Below are 15679 nucleotides of genomic sequence, written 5' to 3' on the forward strand. Positions count from 1 at the left end.
GCCCCCGGAGCCGGCGCGGTGGGCAAAGGAAGAGCAGAAATGCGTGTTTTCTCGTTGAAACGGCGAATAGGGTGTTGCCAAAAAGATGGGAATAAATCAGTGGAAAACTACGCTTAGGGCTTTTTCACCTGTGTGTTTCGTTATGCCAGCTGCTTTCTCGGTTATTTTTGCAAATAAGAGTATGAACTTCATTAGCTCCTCTATATGTGAAGTTTGGGGTTTATGGGCTTCTTCTCATGCTGACTCCATAAAATTCTTATGCGGTTGGCACTTATTTTCTTAAGAAAAAAGCCTAATCCTGTAAGTAATAAAAAGTAACACTTCACTCGAGCTACAAATGGGAGTGTTGCACTATTTAGATCATCTTCTGTTGAGCGAAAGCCTGGATTTACAGTGGCTTGTTCCACGATGGAAGCCTTGGCAGAGGCTTTTATATCATTTTAGACTTCACTGCAGTACTGTGAAGCCCGATACCTTCGTAGTTCACTTAGTAAACTCCTGTTTCTGCTTCCATGATCAGAAGTTGTTTTTTTTCCTCTTTCCCCTCCAGTTTTCCCAGTTCAGTGCTGCTCTCTTAAAATGCTTGTTCCCAGTGGTCAACACAGTTAGGCAGTTTTTCTGGTTTTACTTAGTAAATACTTGTTCCTTTGGAGAGACTTGTGTTTAAGATTTCATAAATATTGCATTTATTATTACACTATTTAACAGGTATGTAATGTTTTCTTCATCGCAGGTCTTGGATACAAGAGATGTACAGGTATTTAGAGTGACTGTAAATGGACAGGACGCACAATTTGCTTTTGGGGAAAAGCACAGTTTCAAGGGGACTCCCCTGGAAATAACATTTCCTAAGGAGCTAAGAAGGTACACACTTTTGTCTGTTCCTTTAGGTAGTTTCCAAAATGCACTGTATGCTGCTTGTCTGCCTGTAGGGTTGTTCTGTAAAGCTTGCAAAGGGACTTAAATTAGGGTGTTGCATTCATTTGATATGATCTTGTAGATTAATTTGGTATTTGATTTTCATTAGCAAAACTTTGGGAGTCTTTTTACCTACTCCCAGATCATATATCATGTATAAAATTACTTGCTAAACTGAGTAGCAAAATAACATGTAATGTATCAAATTTTTTCCAGTGCTTCTCATCAGTAATATTATTTCTGCTTCAACTACCTGAATTCTGTCTTTTCAGAATTGCTACAGTGTAGTGCCCACGGAGTTACAGCCCCTGTTTGCCATTTTTTTTACATAAGGGCTGACTCTGCATTTCTGTAGAACTTCGGGTTACCACTATGATTAGATAGAAGTATGTTTTCAAATAATAAAAGTTTTAATGTGTTGACTACACTAAGTCCCTGAAAACTGGGACTTGAGTTTTCTCAGCACGATCGAGAATTAACTAACCATAGTTAATTCTTAAATTTAACCTCTTAAATTCCATTAATTTAAAGGTTGTTGCCAAATTACAAGATGCTTTTTGGTAGTTTGCTTTATATATTGTAACTCCATAATATCTTACCCCTCTATGGTGCCAAAGCTGTGACTGTATGAGAAAGTTCCCTTGTTTGAATACAGTTACATACTAAGTTGCTTCTTACTTTTTGGGTTTCAGAACTAGTTACTACCTCTAAAAACTGTTGTCTGGTCTCTAATTTTTTTATTCATGTTATACTTTGAATTAATGCAATTTAGAAACACATGTAATGTGAAAGAGAAAGGAATGTTGTACAATAACTGTCCCTTCTGGGAAACACTTATGATCTAATATGAAACTATACAAATTACGTACTTGAGCAAACAGTCCACACAAAAACATAGGCCTGTTTCTTTTGTGTGACTTTCAGATGCCTTTTTTTTTTTCTTTTTAGTGCTAAATTTCCTTGTAAGAAAAAAGGGGAGTTAGAGTTATGAGTTGTGATCGTAAGAATTTATAATTTTGTGTGAGATATAGTCCCCCGTGTAAGTATCAATAAAAGAGCGATAAGAAAGGGTAGGAGTTACAACTGACAGTCTGACTGTTCAGAAAGCAATATGTCTTTATGGTAATATGAAGTATTTTATCTTTTCTTTTTGAATATGTACTTTGGAATGCTGGTTATAAACCAGATATGTGTGCCTGGTCAGCTTATCTAATGTCCAGCTCCTCTGATTAGCTGAAGTTTGTTCTGATTTATGGTTGGATTCTTTATTCCAGAAAGTTGCATGTATAACCTGGAATTTTCTGAGAATAGAAGCAAGTACTTCTGTGTGCTTTTGGTGTGGTGGTTAAAATATGGTTTTAATAAATGAGAGTATGAATGTGTCAGGTTGTGTGTGTTCTCTTGTGAGCAAGCTGATACCTGTCTTTCACAGAACCGTTAGTTTTTACTTTACACGAATTCTGAAACCCTGAAAAAAATTTGAACATTTTTTATTTTTCTTCTTAACCCTACTGTTAATAGGGATTTTCAGTAATTACTGAAAATTTGCAGACTTTTTTTTCTGCTTAAGGATCATACTTACAGAACATTAACATCAGTAGCAAAATCTAAATTTTTTTTATTTACAGAATACACATTCTGTATTTTCCTATGTAAGGTTTTGCACTTTTTTGTTTGAACATTTTTTATATGTATATGTGCAATGTTAGATAGTTGTGATAGAACTATATATTTGTAGCTGGCCCAAATAGTTCAAAGAAAAAGTCCATGTTCTCCTTGAAGAGAGGAAAGGAAAAGTTTATGGTTAGTAAAAACAATAAACAAGTGTTTTGACATAAAAATTGAAATAAACTATCTAATTTTTACTATCATAATTTGAAGGGAAAAGTTGTGCTTAGTATGCTACTTGTTCTCATTTTTAATGCTTTTGAGACAGTGCTGCAGACCTATTTTCCAGAAGTCTTTGCAGAGGTATTTCAGTGTGATCAGGATTTGTGTCAAAACAGTCTATGTTCTTTATTACACAGGGGACAAGAAGCAATTGTTGAAATCTCTTTTGAAAGCTCTCCAAAGTCTTCAGCTCTCCAGTGGTTTACTCCAGAGCAAACTTCTGGAAAGAAACACCCATTTCTCTTCAGCCAGTGTCAGGTTGAGTACTTTTTTTTTTTTTAAGCTTGTTTACATACCACTATTATTTTCCTCTGGTTTCTACAGAGCTGGAGAGGAAGTCTGCTAAGGGAAGGTACAGTAGCCCATAACTTCTAATTGTGCATGTCAAAAGTCCTAAAGGGAAACACTTAATGCCAGGATACTGATGAGATTTTTTACATGTTTGCAGTTTAATAATTCTGTAAGAGCTTTACACTCTCCAGTTGTTGAAGAACATACACTACTTTGTAATCAATATATGTGGCTGCTGATCAGTCTTACCTACCATTATTTCTTTTGCAAAAGCCTTAAAAACTTCTGTCATATATAACTGATAGAAGTATTGGTTTGTGGATAATGAATTCTCTGGAAGAGCTGTATAGATTTCCACAATAACACATTAGTTGATTTATTTCTAGTCCTCTGCATTAGAAAGGCTGTTATAACTTTTTTCTTTTCTCCCTCTCTAGGCTACCCACTGCAGAGCCATCTTTCCATGCCAAGACACACCTGCCGTGAAACTAACCTACTATGCAGAGGTAAATGAACCTAAGTCAATGTGTATCTTAACTAAAGACAACTGCAACAATGGGAGAATTTATATTCACTCATTTTTGGGGGATTTTCTTGTAGCTGCCAGCATGTGGCCCAAAATAAAAACAGAGAATGTTGATTTTCAGCTTAATGTAAGAGCCAAGAACTGTTTATCTTCCCTGTAGTACTCCTCTAGCTTTTATGTTTTCTGATATATATATTATATCAAGTCTTTTCATTCACACATATCTATTTCCAAAAGAAAAAAATACAGTAGTAAGAAAGAAATAAGTCCTAAAATTAAGAATGGCAAGAAGTAAGACAACAAAGAATGCTGTAGCATAAAAATTCTTGAAATTACTCTTATGTATTCCTTTAAGTATTTCTTTTGCTATGTAGTTAGGGGATCTTTGCAGTTTGATAGTTTGATTGTTTTAAGGAATCAAACAGCAAGATGTGCAATATGACGTTATAATTCAGTTGTCTGAAGAAAGTGAGACTTTTAACTTCTGGTGGAGGTAATCCTTCGGCTCAATTAAATATTACCGGTCTTCAAGACAAAATTTTCCACATACATTATATTCTACTTGATGGAGATGACTTAACCACAGAACGATCTGGGCTACTCTTTGTTATCGCTTTGTTACCACTGCTTCTAGTCTGTTGTGTAATCCTATGTGCTGCCTGCATTGCTTAGAGTTGGGTGACCTTTCAGATATCCATTCCAAAAGAGCTGGTGGCTCTCATGAGCGCTAACCGTGATGGAGAGATGCCTGACCCAGAGGACAGCAGTCGGAAGATATACTGTTTCAGTCAGAATGTAAGTGCTCCAGGAGAGTAAATGGATGCCCACGGTCTTATTCCTGACTCATGCAGTTCACAATCACTTCAGAGATGGTTTTGATGTCATCAGGAAATCATGTGACTACTCATGGTGGGTCTTTGCTATTCTAGAAATAGGAGGTATTATGGATCTGGAGATCCATAATACCTCCTATTTCAGATACCTCAGATCTTGTTCTGAGAAGACAGCCAGTAAGTGCTGGTGGTGTTTACTGGTCTTTTTTGGCATTCCCAGAAAAGCAAAATTCAAGTATTGAAAACATTTGGTGTACTCAAAGCTAGTCCTGTCAAAATCGTTTCTGTCTGCACTGATCCTTGGAAAATAATGCAGACACAAATAACATGAGAGTAGGTTTTAGAGAACATATACTGCAAATTTTAAGCTCACCAAGATCTTAGCAGTGAAGCTCAGCATTGAAACCAATTTTTAGCTTGAAGTTAGGCAAATTCTGACAGCAGAGATCCTGAATTTTTTTTTTTAATGTGAAAACTTTGGCTTCTGTGGAAAGTATCTTCAGGGAATTTAATGTTACTGTTCTCTGGATGAAATGCTATTAAGTGGTGCAGCTAATTTAATGATTCCACTGCTCCTAAAGCGGCAGTCTCAATTTACTCTTCTGGCATTTTTCTTCTCACAGGTTTTTGGATTACAGTTCTGATGCTTATGAGATCTCTTGGTGATTCTAGTTTGTTTTGCTGAACAAGCAGATAAAATTAACATAAGCTTGAAATTTGTTTTTACAGAAGATCTGGGCTATTGAGAGACTTAATGACTGCAAGGAGGGATGGAATTGTGTGATTGGAGGAGAGGAGGGGAACCTACTCTGAACTGCAGCAGCTCTTGGGTTTCATTTGGTTGCTCTGTGAAACCTGAGGGAGGCAAGAGGACAGAGAGGGAAAAAATAGTTACCTTATCTGAGAGCTCATCAAAATGCAGTGTTTTGCCTTCTCTGTGGAGCCAAAACATTTGCCACTCACAATCTAGTACTTAAGGTTTCTATGCTGTGTGTTATCCAGAGCTGTATGTTATCTAGAAATACATTGTTGATAAGTTTGGTGAACCTGTACAATTTAGAAAACCATTATTTTTTAGAAAAGACATGTTTTCCTTTTACCAAAAAATTGCATTAAGCGCAAAATATATAAATGAAAAAAGACAAATGTGTTTCCTGAGATAAAAGAGGCAAATGCATCAAGCTTTTGGATATGTAAGTGTGCTGAGCTTATGTAGAACTACTTTTTTTGCTCTTGTGTGGACAGGCTGGTTAGAAGTGTAGTGGAGACCAGCCTCTGTAAAAATGAGTTTACCACCCAAGAGCCATTGACATTTGAATTTCAGAATGTCAAAATAGCAAATTGGACATCAAAATATAGGGATATATTGACAATTTTGTAATAACTTGTCTATTACTTAAGTCAATGGACTTTGTTCTTTTCAAGAATATGTTCTATGGATTAATAGGTAAAATTAAAACACACATGATGATATGGGTATTTTAATAAATGATATTTAAATAGTTTGGAGATAATGGTGGAATAAAATTTTCTGAAATGTTGTCTCCAACTAATTATGATGTAAAGTATTACTTACTTATTTAACAGTGTTAATCAGATAAAGTGGAACTCTTACAGGGATGGCTCTATTATGCCCTTTTCTTTCCAGAGCACTCAGAGAAAACATTTCTCTATGAAGATATTCCAGTTTGAAGTTTTTTCGTAAAAATAACAAATACTCAGAGTTTGTTTTAATTACAAACGTGGAAATCAAATACATACATTTTGATTTTTCCTGAATTTTTTATATCCATAAATATTCTTGTTTACTTCATTAACGCTCTTCCTGCATCCTTCTGTGTGATAAAACTGCCCTTTATCCAAACAGTGTCTCTTAACTTCTCCTTCTATAAAATTTAATTTAACTGAAATGAATATGGAAAACTGACTTTCTTTTGAACAGGAAGTACATCCTATGGAATATCATTTGGGGAGTGCCTTTAAAAAAACAATACCTGCCTTTAAGGCAGGAAACTGTAGAGGAAAACTTCTTTATTTACATATTTTTGTTTTTCTCTGAATCAGTGGTCTTGCTAACTGACATTACAAATAAGATTTCTTTTTTTTTCCTCATGTTCTTCACTAGGTTCCCGTACCTTGCTACTTGTTTGCTTTAGTGGTTGGAGCTTTAGAAAGCAGGTGAGTGAATCTGCACACTATAAATATTAATAACTATAATAAATCTTCAGAGTTATCTTTTTAAAAAATTTGTTTCTTGGTCTTTTTTCTAGTTTTAAAAGGTCTTAAAGGTTCAGTTAACCTGTTTGTATCAAACTGCATGTATATTGATTTGCTCTTGCATAATCCTTTTACTTTTGCTGTAAAAAGTGAAGTGTTTGGAACTGAAAAAGCTCTTAAGGGTTTACAGTTTAGCACAGGAAATAGATCTTTCTTGGGTAACAGATAAGCCTTGTCATGTACAAAAGGCAGATAAGTATAGCTTCAGCTTCATTTCTCATCTGCACAAGGTTGTGTTAATCTAGGCCATAATAATGCATAATAATGCAAAGTTAAACATACGCTTTCTATGTTGGTTTCCCATAGAATTATTTCTGGTTCATAGTGTCTTATTGGCATTTATTTTTACTTTCAACAGAAAGATTGGCCCAAGGACACTGGTGTGGGCTGAAAAGGAGCTAGTGGATAAATCAGCCTATGAGTTTTCTGAGGTGGGTAATGAAAAACAATAATAAAAGTTTTGTAAACTATTTTCACATAGTATTGGAAAAGGAACAAACTGAGTTTAACTGTTTTGTTCATCTGTAGCTCTTCTTTCTCTCCCAAAAATGTTTGCAGCACAAAATTATTACTGCAAATACATATTGGTACAGTCTTGTACTCATTTTGCATGTGGGACTCACCAAGGTGACAGAGGATGAAATATGGGATCCATTGCTTATTGTTTGTTCAGTGCTTGTAGTCAGAATTCATCTTAGAAACTAATGTGGATTCTTGTTTCAGGCTGAAGCTATGCTGAAAACAGCAGAAGATTTAGCAGGACCTTATGTATGGGGACAGTATGATTTGTTAGTCTTACCACCTTCTTTTCCTTATGGTGGTATGGAGAATCCTTGTCTCACTTTTGTAACTCCAACACTATTGGTAAGTATAACAGTGATAAGCAAGGCCTAAGGATAAGTTGACTTGTACCCATCAAGTGGTGGATAGTAACGTACAAATTGGATTAATCTTCTTAGACAGACCTGTTCCTACCTCCTTAGGAGTTAGGGATTGTACTAGAAACTGCATTAAGTGGTCTATTTTGAGGTTTACTTGAACTGACAACTAAGTTATTTTTTTCTTTTCTTTTCTAGGCAGGTGATCGATCTCTGTCAAATGTAAGTCCAAAATAGGTTCTTGTTTTTCATTCTAAGTAAATTCTAGAAAACTGGAGATGTATGTATTTTGTATAATGGACAGATGGTGCCTGTATGTATAGGGGGTGACTGGGGTTAGCTGCTCTGTAGCTCTTTTCCTGTCCTGTTAAACCACAACACCTATGTATAGATATGTTTAAAAACAACAACTGAATTGGCCTAATTGAAATTGTTTCTAGGGAACATCTTCCTCTATACGTGTATCTATGAACTAGAACTCATATTATGTACAATTTACTATAAAGTGAAAGTAATGAGTACAATTTGAGTAATTTTTTTTTTTTGGAAAGGTGAGAGCTCTGAGTATTTTTTTATTTCATATGTGTTTCTACTTGACTGATGTACTGCTAAAGAAAAAAAGAAGATTTTCTTATACCAAGAATACAGAAATATGGATACTTTTTAATGTGTTGTGCATCATTAGCCTTCCAGGGGTGACTTCCTGTTTGATATTTTGGAAAATCACAGCACTGCAGAAGTTGCTTAGGTGGGAAAGTAGTACTAGCCCATCACTTGGTATTCTGTATTCTGAAATGTGATTTCATAAATGAGTTACCTACACCAAGCTACCAGAGGATTTTTGTTGATCAGTGTGGCTCTATGGCTTGCAGGCTGGGCATTCAAAGTTATTTCTGTAGAAGGTTTGTTAGGGGAGTTAGTCCTCTACTTGAGATTTATATGGATAGGTCTACAGAACTATGAATGGTGGCTGACTTTTGGAATGTAATGTAGTAAATAAGATCCTATCAGGATTTTAGTCTTTCTGTTGGAATTCGATGTTCCTTTTCCAGAGGAGTCTAAATTTTATATCTGTTTTCTGTGTTTTAGGTTATTGCTCATGAAATCTCTCATAGCTGGACAGGAAATTTGGTAACCAACAAAACATGGGAGCATTTTTGGTAGGTATGATGTTCAGTGCAATGCATATGATATTTTAAATTTAATCTGTAAAGAGACCAACCAAATTCATTTTGCCATCCTATGGTGCTGACTTTATCAATGTGTTTCCAGGCTGAATGAGGGTCACACTGTATATTTGGAACGCAGGATTGGTGGTCGGTTGTTTGGTGAGCAGTTCAGGCACTTCCAAGCCCTGGGAGGCTGGAGAGAACTGCAGAATACGGTAAATATTTTTAAAGTTATCACAACTTTATGCTTAAGACTATATCTAAATTAAAAAAGCTGTTTTCATGTGTTTCCCACAAATAAAATTAATTGAGTCAGCTTTCCTAATACTTTCTTATTAGATGATGAACAGCTTTGATTCCAAGGTGTATGATTGCTTCCCAAGGTAATAGCTTAATATACACAGATTAGATAAAGCTTTTTAATCTATTTTAAACTGTCCTGTAAGTGACAGCTTAAGTAACATCTTTAGAGACTCCCCTGCTTATTTTTGGGTAAGGCTAAATTGCAGTGTTACCTCTTGCCGTACTGGTAGGCAGCTAAAAGCTTGTCAAAATTATATGCATGCGTGACCATCCAAATTTCCAATGCCTCATGCAAGTAACTGTTTTGGGTTTTTTTCTGTGTCTAAAAGGGTTGTTTAGTTTTGTGTTTAAGTAGCATGGTCAAACCTTAGTTTTAAGATTTCAGTCTGCGATATTTCCAGCCCTCTCATTCTCTTTGGTGATGCAGTGTGCACTGGTTTACATTTTTTTCTTCATATCAACCATTTAAATCAGGTGGTTAAATAGTTTATTAATAAAGGGATAAAAATGGATAGTTTAATAGGTGCTTATGGTTATGACAGCTGGAGCACACGGTGATTGGTCATAACATCTTTCTGTTTGTTACACGATCAGGCACTGATAAACGAGAAAAATTTTAGTAAACTATGTTTTGTGCAGATTCAGAACTTCAGGAAAAAGAATGAGAAAGAATGCTTTGAAATGAGGCTGTCTTAGTTTTGGATGGTTTATACTTTATAGAGAGAACTATTAGTGATTTGAAAGAGTGCTAGTTTTCCTAGATTAATATCTTTTCTTGTGTTTTTGACACAGATAAATACTCTTGGAGATAAAAATCCTGTAACTAACCTTGTCCTTAATCTGGATGAAGTAGATCCTGATGTTGCCTATTCATCTGTTCCGTATGAGAAAGGCTTTGCTTTGCTTTTTTACCTTGAACAACTTCTTGGAGGACCAGGTAAGTGTTAGTCAGACCTTATATTTTATTGTTTTCCATTTTAATTTCAAAATTGTTTCAAACACTGAAACAATATGTTTTTTAACTGTTAGATGTCTTCATGGGCTTCTTGAAGGCTTACATTCAGCAGTTTGCTTATAAGAGCATAGTAACAGAGGACTGGAAGAAGTTCTTGTACTCCTACTTCAAGGATAAGGTTGAGTAGTATTTAAAACTAATTGCTTGAAACCTTTTAATGTGAAATTACGGTATAACTCATGATTTATCATCTTTAAAGACCAGTTCTTTATTTTTCTTTTCTTTATTTCAATATCTTAGTATGATGTAATCTGGCATTTTGTAAAGATAGGTTTGCATTATGATGCCTTTTTTTTTTTTCTTTCCATAGAAGGGAATATTTTGTTTTGAAGTAATCTGTATAGGATTCTCCAGGGTAAATGGAGCAATGTTAATAAAACAAAAAAAAAAAGGTTAAAACTAGATTTCATAGGGTATGCTTTTCTCAAAAAACAAATGCAACCAAACAAAAAACCAACCAAACAGAAAAGAACAACGAAACCATTAATTCACATTTAAAATTTAATAAGATTTTGTGTTGCTTTGTAGGTAGATGTTCTTGATAAAGTTGATTGGAACTCATGGTTTCATGCTCCAGGAATGCCACCAGTGAAGCCTACGTAAGCTGCATTCTTCTGAAGTTCATCTTTTCCTTCTTCAGATTGCATATGATTTTTCCAAACAGTCATGAAACAGTTTGTAAATAGGGTTAAAGTCTTCTTACAAACATTTTATTAGAGAATGCCCTACTACTATGTAGGAGAAAAAAACATCACCGTTAACATTTTCAGTCTTTTATTCTGGTGGAAATTCATTTTGCTTTGAAAGTTGCCAGGAAAGGTTGTTTTTTCTGGCACATTGTTACAACAGTCTTCTCTTTTCAACTTTAAGCTGTAATATATGTATGAGCATATATGCTGAGTATTAATCATTTTAGGAGTCTGTGGGATCAAGGGATAGTGATATCTTTTGTAAATTGTGTTGCAGTATTGAGTTGGAGCATACAATGAACAAATGTGGAGCCACTTGAGAATAATTTCTAATTATTCTTGTAAAAAATATTACAGGTGCTTTTTCTGTTTCCGAAGTGTGATCCTTTGTTTTTAATATTTGACAGGTATGATATGACACTAGCAAATGCTTGTGTTGCCTTGAGCCAAAGATGGATTGAAGTGAGTAGTTAAAGAATGCTGAGGTGTCTGTATCTTGTAAAACTTTGTTGTACAAAGTGAGCCCTTCTTTTCTGAAATCTATTGTTTGCTGAAAGAGCGTGTATTTATGGTGATAGTTTGGCTACCAAGGATTCTGCATTTCCTAGACTAGCTTTTCATCAAAGTTTGTGGATTAGCTATGACTTATGTTGGTGAAGTGTGGTACATATTTTAACAAGGCACACAGCCAGCTTCTTGTTAAACATATGTAGTAACTGAACTGAGAATATTCTTTTTGAAACCCTGATATTATGACTTGATTTAAAAACAAATGCCAAGATATCTCTGCATCACTGATTATATTGTATCAGCAATAGTCCTACTATGTTATAGTGAAGTTATGCATTTCCCATCAAAAGCTGAAATACATAAGTTGTAATAAGTAACTAATACCACATAATTTTCTCCTAATTTTAACCATAAAAAACATACAACTAATAGAGAATTCAGCATACCTTCCTTTTGTTAGCTCTGTGGCTTTTCACCTAACTAACAGAAAGACAGTGGAGATAAAAAGATCAGTGGAGAGAAAATAAGTGAAGAATACAAACATCAGACAGCAGCTTAAATCCCTCCCTTCCCTTTATTGTAACATCCTGCACAGATAGAAATCAATATCTTCTTTATGTGAAATGCCTCAACAGTAAGTGCGGATGCCAAAACAGAAAATTACACCCTATTGTACTTTTTAAATACCTATTAAAAATTAAGTAACCATTCTCTTTTAGGCAAAAGACAGTGATTTGGGCTCATTCAGCTCAGCAGACCTGAAGGAAATGTCATCTCATCAGTTAATTGAGTTCCTGGCACTGTTGCTTCTGGAGGTAAATGTGCACCTGGGGTGACTTGATTCTGGTATCGCAAGAGCAGACACAGAAGCCCTACTGTGCTTTGGAATTAAGTTGTTCTTTTAAGTTTTACTAACTTAATCTGCTCTCACCATACATGGTTATTAAAACCTTCAGCCTTGCCTCCCTGATTTATGTCTGGCTCTTCAGTTAACAAGCAACATATAGAGTATTTTGGATTGAAAGGTAAAAAGAAAACTATGAGATGATGCTTGAATTTGCCTGTATTTGATGTTATAGCAAATAAGCTATAAATCAAATGGAATGCAAATACTTTGTTTTGATTGTTTTGATAGTACTGGATGTGGGATTTAGCTGATATTTATTCCTTGCCTGTTCCCTAATACTGTGGAAAGGTGAAAGGAACAAATAAAATATTTGTAAGACTTCAGTTTCTTTGTAGCATCAGTCTTCTTGATTACCCTGTTTATTTTTGAAGTATCTGGCTTGAAGTGTTCCTCTGGCTTATTCTGACTGTGCAATTTCTTTTTCAGGCACCTCTTCCATTGTCACATGTCAAACGCATGCAGGAAGTATATGACTTCAATGCTATAAACAATTCTGAAATAAGATTCAGGTTGGTTCTAGTGTGGGCACTTTCCTAATATTAAATGCTTTCATAAAACGAATTGTCCTGCTTCATAAATGGTCTGAGACGTCCTTTGTACAGAACTGGTGCAGACTTTGGATTTGGGTTTTTTGTTGTTGTTGTTGTGGCTTTTTTTTAAAAGTACATGTGCAAACATGCTTACCAGAGTCGTGTTCTGTTACTGTGAATTGGGCAAATACAGTCTGGTAGAAGAACTCAAAGTGGACAGTGGATTAGCTGTACCTTATTTTAATCTGTCATGCTAGCAAAGGAACCTGACAACCTGGTAACTTATTTTGGGGGTGGTCTTGAATAAAACAATAGTGACCAATCTTTCCAATATTTAGTCAGCACCTGGTCGTCAGGACTTAACCTAGTCAGTTTTTCTGCTGATGTACCAATGTTTTTTTCAACACAACTTGAAATTTTTTTTGTCATATTTTATTGCTTACTATTATAAAAAATTTGTCTCATTAAAAAAAGTAAGTGTCAAAGGGGAAATTTCTAAACAAGCAGTAAGTACTTCTGGCTAAATTGATCCTCATGCCACCCTAATTTCTTCTATTTTATACTTACAAATTGTGTTTGCACATGTCACTTGTTGGAAAAAGGTACCCCATCGGGATATAAGTAATCTCAAAAGGTATCTTGAAGTATTGCATATTTTGCTACTGTTACCTACTTGGATACATTTAAAATAGTTACCACTGTTCTGCCTTAACTGGGGGGAGTTCTTAGTTTCTTATTTAAAAAACTAAGTATTTTAAACATATAGTTCCAACTTCCTGTAACAAGATGAATTTCTTCTCTTTTTTTAAACAAAACAAGCACATGCCAGTAGCTTGTGATATTTTGTTTGGATTTTTTGCTGGTTTGTTTTTCGGGGTTTTCTATAATCACTTGGTCAAATATGACAAGGGCTGTATAGTTCAGCTCTAATTCTGAGTGATACAGCTAGACACTATTGTAATATAAAAAATTACATAGCTTCAGAAGATAATCAGACCATTTTGGAGAAACTTGGTTGCAATTTTTTCCTGTTTTATGGAAAAGTTCACCTTTGTACTATGCTAGTCAAACACTAAATATTTTATGTTGAATTTAGCTAGAATCTCACTCCCGTGATGACAGAGCAGTGCCCGGAATGTTTATGGGAACAGAGTCGTAATATAACCAACCACCACAAATGAAAATAAAAGTGCAAATTTTTTCTTTGCCCCCCCATCTCCAGATGGCTGCGTCTCTGTATCAGGTCCAAGTGGGAAGAAGCTATTCCTCTGGCTCTAAAAATGGCAACAGATCAGGGCAGGATGAAGTTTACTCGACCCTTGTTCAGGTAAAAGTAATCTCCAAATTGTAGGAGCTCATGCTGTTGGCATTTCTAGTATAATGGAATGTATAATAGAAATGCATTTATGGCACACCTTTAAGTGATATAATAGAGAATTCTCGGAATACTGTGACCAAGCTTATCTTCTGAGTCGCTTTCCACTTGCTGACTTTTTTTCATAGAAGAAAGCTTAATCCCAGTATGCACCTTAAGGCGAGGCTTTCAAGGGAAAAGTAAAACCTTGAGGAAATCCCTGGTGTACTGTTTTTCTAGATTTTTGTAATGGTGCTTCCCCTCCCTCCTCCTTCTTTTACAGGGACCTTTACAGTTTTGACAAGAGTCGAGATCTGGCTGTCAAGACATTTCTGGAGCATAGACCCTCTATGCACCCAGTCACTTCAATGCTTGTGGGCAAAGACTTGAAGCAGGACCAGTGAAATTTTCTTGTTCCTGAAAGAAGAGACTTGTTGCCCAAACTGTTGATATGCGTGCTTGATTATGCCATTAAATGCTCTGCTGCTTTGGTACTGATGTAGCTTAAAATTAATTTTCCAAATCAAATTCAGTACTTTCTATTTTGCACTTCCAGGTAAAGCAGCAAAATTGCTACATCTCTGGAACTGGAAGAATGTTTTTGTTACAAGCAATTTTTAGAACACACAGAAACTTCTGAGATGTCAGTCATTTGTCAGTGATAGAATTGAAAAACATGAAAAATTAATTGGTGGATGGTATGACTCTTTGTGCACAGCATTCTTTTCCATAGCACGGTGATTGAAACTTCAAGTATCTAAAGACTACAAAATAAATCTTTTGTTTCCCTACTTGCCTGTGTACTGATCTGTGCAAAAAGTTTTGATTTAATACTTTTGTTTTATTTACTGTTTTGTTGTGGGAGAAATTTTTGAGTCCAAAAGGACTATGAAGGTGGTTTTCAACCCACTCACTATATATTTTCAAAACTTATTATTGCAGGGGAGCTAAAGTCCAAGTCTTTCCTTACCCAGTTTGATATTTTTAATATTTGCATTTTTAACCGGTTCTGGGCTCTACCCCTTGTGCTACTATAACAACTTAGAGGTAAGTGTGAAAACAATGGGAGAGGGGTGTTTCCTGGATTTGTTACAGCGCTGCAGTTCAAGGTGGTGGCGTAGGTGATGCTGTGGGGAATGCTGCCATCTCTAGGCTGGGTTTTGCAGCGAGTTTGGTAAGGACTGCTTTCCCTGGAGGTGATATGTTTGTATAAATTAAATCTGTTGACATAGGGATAACCCCGTGCAAAGAAGCAACAAACAAAACCAAAAGTGCTGATTTAGGGGAGAAGAATAGCAAATATAGGTCGTGACAAAAGGCTTGGATTAAATAATAGCACTTAAAAGGGGAGAACCTGACAATTGATTAATTTATGTTCTGAGTTTTGATCCTTACAAGCTTTCAAGTTGTCATAGTTTAACCCCACCCAGCAACTAATCACCAGGCAGCTGCTCACTCGCTCCCCCTAGTGGGATGGGGGAGAGGATTGGAAAAGTAAAAATGAGAAAACTCAGGGGTTGAGATAAATACAGTTTAATAGGTAAAGTAAAAGCTGCACACACAGGCAAAGCCAAACAAGGAATTCATTC

The 15679-nt window shown here is 35.5% G+C and overlaps 1 protein-coding gene across 1 annotated transcript; it reads left to right on the forward strand.

The window, feature by feature from the left end:
• Window positions 1-29: 29 nt before the first annotated feature.
• Window positions 30-14881, forward strand: LTA4H (leukotriene A4 hydrolase). The gene is made up of 19 exons (XM_018080801.2): window positions 30-300; window positions 734-864; window positions 2946-3066; window positions 3537-3605; window positions 4316-4420; window positions 6584-6636; window positions 7094-7166; window positions 7459-7599; window positions 7812-7835; window positions 8703-8773; window positions 8886-8997; window positions 9878-10022; window positions 10115-10218; window positions 10629-10699; window positions 11197-11251; window positions 12019-12114; window positions 12633-12715; window positions 13959-14063; window positions 14374-14881. Exons 1-19 carry the CDS (start codon window positions 259-261, stop codon window positions 14492-14494), a joined length of 1722 nt encoding a protein of 573 aa, XP_017936290.1. The 5' UTR covers window positions 30-258; the 3' UTR covers window positions 14495-14881.
• The last annotated feature ends 798 nt before the right edge of the window (window positions 14882-15679 follow it).

Source organism: Manacus vitellinus, unplaced genomic scaffold, assembly GCF_001715985.3.
Source record: "Manacus vitellinus isolate BGI_N305 unplaced genomic scaffold, ASM171598v3 scaffold_5_pilon, whole genome shotgun sequence".
Lineage (NCBI taxonomy): Eukaryota > Metazoa > Chordata > Aves > Passeriformes > Pipridae > Manacus > Manacus vitellinus.

What these genes read in the sequence shown, in the direction of transcription:
- LTA4H (XM_018080801.2), top strand. Translation starts at nt 259, where the DNA reads ATGCGGTTGGCACTTATTTTCTTAAGAAAAAAGCCTAATCCT. An exon ending in CAGCCTATGAGTTTTCTGAG is followed by an intron (nt 7,167 to 7,458) that starts GTGGGTAATGAA and finishes TTCTTGTTTCAG; the next exon opens with GCTGAAGCTATGCTGAAAAC. An exon ending in GTGATCGATCTCTGTCAAAT is followed by an intron (nt 7,836 to 8,702) that starts GTAAGTCCAAAA and finishes TCTGTGTTTTAG; the next exon opens with GTTATTGCTCATGAAATCTC.